This window comes from Entamoeba dispar, genomic scaffold (assembly GCF_000209125.1).
Source record: "Entamoeba dispar SAW760 scf_1105229458207 genomic scaffold, whole genome shotgun sequence".
NCBI classification, from domain to species: domain Eukaryota; phylum Evosea; order Mastigamoebida; family Endamoebidae; genus Entamoeba; species Entamoeba dispar.
In genome coordinates this window covers 1-5,497 of record NW_001853077.1, presented here as the reverse complement: position 1 = coordinate 5,497, position 5,497 = coordinate 1, and the positions used below count along the sequence as shown (strand labels likewise).

At 20.8% G+C, this 5,497-nt stretch overlaps 2 protein-coding genes across 2 annotated transcripts, besides 14 other annotated features; one reads left to right on the top strand and one right to left on the bottom strand.

Annotated features, from left to right (window-relative positions):
• The first annotated feature begins 85 nt into the window (after nucleotides 1-85).
• Nucleotides 86-179: a sequence feature (AT_rich).
• Nucleotides 180-433: 254 nt separating this feature from the next.
• Nucleotides 434-608: a microsatellite.
• Nucleotides 609-667: 59 nt separating this feature from the next.
• Nucleotides 668-722: a microsatellite.
• Nucleotides 723-739: 17 nt separating this feature from the next.
• Nucleotides 740-859: a microsatellite.
• Nucleotides 860-875: 16 nt separating this feature from the next.
• Nucleotides 876-925: a microsatellite.
• Nucleotides 926-1,050: 125 nt separating this feature from the next.
• Nucleotides 1,051-1,075: a sequence feature (AT_rich).
• Nucleotides 1,076-1,142: 67 nt separating this feature from the next.
• Nucleotides 1,143-1,258: a microsatellite.
• Nucleotides 1,146-1,206: a microsatellite.
• Nucleotides 1,146-1,327: a microsatellite.
• A 48-nt stretch (nucleotides 1,328-1,375) lies between these two features.
• Nucleotides 1,376-2,202: a repeat region.
• Nucleotides 2,203-3,086: 884 nt separating this feature from the next.
• EDI_016880 (uncharacterized protein) lies at nucleotides 3,087-3,521 on the top strand (the record flags this gene model as incomplete). The annotated part of the gene is made up of 2 exons (XM_001734339.1): nucleotides 3,087-3,119; nucleotides 3,315-3,521. The coding sequence occupies 2 exons, from the start codon at nucleotides 3,087-3,089 to the stop codon at nucleotides 3,519-3,521; spliced, it is 240 nt and encodes a 79-aa protein (XP_001734391.1).
• Nucleotides 3,491-3,550: a sequence feature (AT_rich).
• A 276-nt stretch (nucleotides 3,551-3,826) lies between these two features.
• Nucleotides 3,827-3,865: a sequence feature (AT_rich).
• A 105-nt stretch (nucleotides 3,866-3,970) lies between these two features.
• Nucleotides 3,971-4,069: a sequence feature (AT_rich).
• Nucleotides 4,070-4,120: 51 nt separating this feature from the next.
• Nucleotides 4,121-4,341: a sequence feature (AT_rich).
• Nucleotides 4,342-4,351: 10 nt separating this feature from the next.
• Nucleotides 4,352-5,344, bottom strand: EDI_016870 (uncharacterized protein; the record flags this gene model as incomplete). The annotated part of the gene is made up of 1 exon (XM_001734338.1): nucleotides 4,352-5,344. A coding segment is annotated over one exon (993 nt), but the record flags the coding sequence as incomplete, so codon positions are not given.
• Between the last annotated feature and the right edge of the window lie 153 nt (nucleotides 5,345-5,497).

The window sequence follows — 5,497 nt, the reverse complement described above, 5'->3', positions numbered from 1 at the left end:
CTTTTTTTATTTGACTTATCTCTTTGATTTCATTCTTTCTTTTATTTTTAATTCAATTATAATGTTAAGAAGAGTATTTGATAAGATAATAATAAAAGATAAAATGATAAATCTGTTAATTATTATTAAATTTGAAATGTATAAATTTCTTTATTTCAAAATAAAATAATAAAATAAAAGGAATAAAAGTAACTCAATCATTAATAACAATAATTTGATTATTCATTAATGAGTTGGAATGAATGTAAAAATATTAATGTAAAATTGAATATGAAATAAAGGTAAAAGATATAATGAAACATATAATAAAATAAATGAGATGAAGTGTAGAAATATAAAAGTATTTCATGATAAATCAAAATATTTAGTAGAGAGTAAAAGAAGTAATTTCATTTGAATATTAAGAAATAAACAAATCAAATTCTATTTTTCCTTATTTTCAATGTTATTCATTTCTTTATTTTATTTTTCATTATAGTTTTTATCTTTCTTATTTCTTTTCTTTATTGATATGAATAATTTGATTTAATCTTTTAATCTTATTCTCCTCTTATTTTACTTCTTATTTCTTTCTTTTTCTTTATCTTTTATTCGTCTTTCTCTCTTTAATTTGTCTAAACAAAATAACAAGATATTTTTTATCACTTCTTCATTTATTATCTTTTTCTTTTATTTCTTTTCTTAATTTTATTTTATTTCTTCTTTTATTTTACTTCTTATTTGTCTTTAATAGTAATTGTTTTCTTCATTTCTTCTTATTTTATTTCTTTTTATTTATCAACTTCTTTTATTATTTTTCCTTCTTTTTCTTTATTTCTTCTCTCTTTTTATTCATTTCTTTATTCTTTCTTTTTATTTCAAATGAAATCAAGAATAAAAAATAAGAAGAAAAATAAAAAAAAAGAAAAATCAAAAAAACAAGAAATTTCTATTTCATTTTATTCAAATAAGAATTACAACCATCAATTAGTAAAGAATAAATTGAACATGAAACATTTAATACAAATACCACCATGAACATTAGAATATATTAATATAAGAAACATGAACAATAATTAATAAATTAAATAATATAGGTTATAGTATTAACACATAAAGAAATATAAAAGGATGATGGATTGATAGACATTGGGAATATCGTTAATAAATAAAATAAATAAAGAATATAGTAAAAGAAATAGAAATACTATAAAAATAATAAAATAAGTTTACTAACAAAGAGAAAATTAAAGAGTTAAAAAAAACAGAGAATAAATAAGAGATATATTGAATTATCATGTACAGAATTATAAAATAGTAAAATTTATAAAAAGAATAAATATAAGAAAAAGATATAGACATAAAAGAAAGAAGAGATTCAAAGAAAAGAAAAGACATTGAATAAAAATTAATGAAAGTTAGTATATCTTATTTTTCTTATTTATTTATTTTTATTACTTCTTTTATTTCAACAAATAAATTGAATGTATTAATTATTTTAATTCATTATCAATTTGTGTATTATTATTATTATTTCTTTATTTCTTCTTTATTTCTTCTATTGACTTCAATCTTATTTTCTTTCTTTATTTTAAATGGGTTTATTATTACTTATTTATATTAATTAATATCTTCTATTTAATTTCAATTTCATGTACTAATCTTTGTATTTCTTCTTCTTTAAGTTGATTTCTTAATTTTAATTGTAATAATTTAAATGAAAAGAATTATGTAATGATAGAATTTATTCTTCTCTTTCTCATTATTTCATTTATTTTAAGATAGTTTCATTCATATGAAGTGAAATTCTTATGTTCAAATCATATCTCTTCAATAAAAATGAAGTGAGAATAATAGTATATTTCAATTTTAGAAATCATCTTGAAATGATGATATTTCATCAGTTACTAAACATTGAATTTATTCACTAATTATGTTTCAGATGAAAGAGATATAATGTGATTTAACTCTTCTTTGTTGTATAATTTTAAATTAAATAAATTAACAAACAAGAAATATAAATGATATAATAAATTAATTACTTCAGATTCAATTGTGATTCAACAATGAATTGAAATAATAATATATCATTCTCTTATTTTTGAATGATTAACTGATTCTCATTTATCATCATTAATAATATAATAAGAAATGATAAATTATTAATTGTTTGTTCATTTATTTTTATTTCATTTCTTCTTTCTCTTTATTGTTCTCTTCTTTCATTAAAAACATGAAATAAAATGAATTTGATAATCTCATTATTTCAGAATTAAATGATTACATTACATTATAATTATGAAAGAATGAAAAGAAGAGCAGAAATGGCATATCTTAAAGAACATTATCCACAAAATATATTTCAATTTCATAAATAGGTATAAAATTTCAAACCATCAAGAAGAACAAAACGAGATAGTTGTTGAACCTGATGTACACTTTCAATAAGATAGGAAAGAATACCTTGTTTTTTCAATAATCATTTCAGTGAAATACATAATATTTTAAATCAATGATTAGAAAATGAACTATCAGAACATTAGTTTATTATTCCTGATATCCTTAAAAGTAATTTAAAACAAATTGCAGAAAAGGAAGAACTACATGGACTTTTAAGAACTTTTGCTATTTGTTTAATTCCATTTTATGAAGTGTATCAAGGGTGTAGTTGTTGGTGTAATATTTTAGCAACAAAATTATCTTCAAAATCATCAGAAGATGATAACAGAATACATCAGTTGACATATCATGTATATAAAACAAAAGAATTAATTGAAAAATATGGAAATGAAATACAATCAGGTAAAATATGTGGTATTTATATTGAAAATAATTTTAATGGGAATAGTGGTTATATTACAGATTGTGATACTAGTTTGTATCAAATCATAGAATTAAAACTTTGTGAATTAGTATCTTCATATAAAAGTTTATATTATAAATTCAAAACATTAATTGATGTATTGAATGAAGCTGAGTGAGAGATTCAATCAACATTAAATGAATGGAAAAGATTAGAATTTTGTTTTGTTATTAATAGAGTGAATTATTATCTTACAAGACAAGAAGAACTTTTAAGTGATAAATCATTTGAAGAACTTAAATTAATGACAATTCATAGGAAAATGCTTAATCAATTTGTAATTAAATACAAACATTTATATTTAACAAATACAGAAACTATTCTTGGAATTACATTAACTTAACATAAAATATACTTCATTATTTATTGATTCAAATGTTAGTGAATTTTATAAAAAGATTATAAAAAGATTAAATACAGAAGCACAGATTCTTACAAATAAATATTCATAGATTGAATTCACAATAGAAAGGATAAAGAAATAGCAGAGAGTTTAAAACATGATAACAATCAAGATTTATTAGATAAATTGAAAATAGAAATAAGTGAATTAAAAAATAAACTAAAAAAGTTATGTGGAGATGCAGTAACTGAAGTTGGTAAAGTTATAGTACAGAAAGTGGATGATGTATCAGATGGTGCTGTTTCAATTTTTGATATTTATTCATTAATACAATAATTTAAAATAAAAGATATATTAGATTATATGTTAACACAAAATAAAATAACAAACAACTCACAACAAGGAGGTAATGATAATCATCCAACAAATAATACAAATGAACAAAATAATTCATCTAAAATATCTTTATATAATAATAATACACCACTTGGAAGAACAATAAAAACTATAAACATTACTCAAGAATAATTAGATAAACTCCATTCATCATTTAATAATATTGTTGATGCACAAACTATAACAAATAAAATTGAATTGTATAAAAAACAAATGATTGGATTTGAAAAAGTTCAAGAAATATCAAATAATTTTATTAATTTACTTAAACTTAAAATAATATTGAAAAGAGAATGACAATTTGATGAGATTGATATTAATGAATAGTTATGAATTATTGTTACAGAAAATAACAAATATGTTGTCAATCCAAGAACTAGTTCTGAATGTAAAATTAATCATAAAATATATAAAATAGAAAAAGTATTAAATTATAATGAAGAATATGAAGAATAATAATCAAAATGATAATTTGAATTTATTTTAATGACTTTATGGTTTTATTTCAATACTTCCAAATAAATGATAATGAAAACATGAATAATTATAACTATTTTTATACATTATATTAATATATAATTTGAATATATAATTAACAAATAATTAATACTTATTATATTTATAATGACATCAATTAAATATTATAAAATATTCATTTTTATTTTAATTAAAATGAATATAACAAATAAAATAAGATATTGTTATATTTATCTTTTTTTATTTCATATTTTATTAAACCAAAATTATATTTTAAATTAAACCTTCTTCAATTAGAGAATTAATGTGATTATTCCAATTATTATCATGACTAGGTTTACTGTCATGCTTGGTGTTCCATCATCTGATTCTGAATCTGTTGGTGGATTAACACATACATCTTCAATGCATTTATTATTGATATAATCAAATTTGTATCCATCATCACAATATGATAGTACACATTTTGTACTCCATTCTCCATTATCTCCACATTCATATCCTCCATGTCCATGTTCTATATTAATTTCTTTATCACATTTTTCATCTCTTTTAACTAATCTTTTATTCTTTGGATTACATTTTGTTTGATATTTCTCTACTATTTTCTTTGTTTCTTCTTCAAATTCTGTAATCACTTTTTCTGTTTGATCAAATTGATAAATATTCACTCTTTCATCTATCATATCAGTTAAGAATTCTCTAGGAATACTTTCATCATAACTATATTTATATCTATAAGATTCCATAAAACTTATTCCAACTTTATATCCATATTGTTTAAATATATTATTTGGCTCAAAGTCATTTAAACCAATAACATTGGTTGGTGATAATCCTACTTCAAATTCTTCATCTTTACCATTAGGATCACCATCATATCCAACAATAATAGCTCCTCCCCATTCTTTTAATCCTTTTGTAACAGATGAACAGGCAGAATAACAAAATGAATCAGTATAAACTACTATTTCTGTTGGTTTTCTTGGGTTTTTCATTAATTTCTTTATTTCGAATTTCATAATTGATGGTTGTGTAACTTTATGTTCAACATCACCATATTTAATAATTTTTGGATTTGTATACCATTCTCCAAGTGTTTGTGGATTAATTCCTTTTTCTCTTACTTCACATGTTTCTGGATCATACAAAATCATACCCGTTCTTGTTTTCATTGTGGCTTCTGTAAAATCTGATATTCTTCCTGAATAGATTGTGTTAATATCATCATATGGTGATATAACTTTCTCAACCCATCTGGAAAGAGAAGCATACCCACCTCCATTCTTTGGGAATATGAGTTGAATAGGATAATTATTAGAATCAAATAAATCAATACATTTTGAAACAGTATCTTCATATGATTTAGCATATGCATCATCAGGACTAAATGATTCAATGACAAATGTATTAATTTTATTATCTGTTAATAAACAATA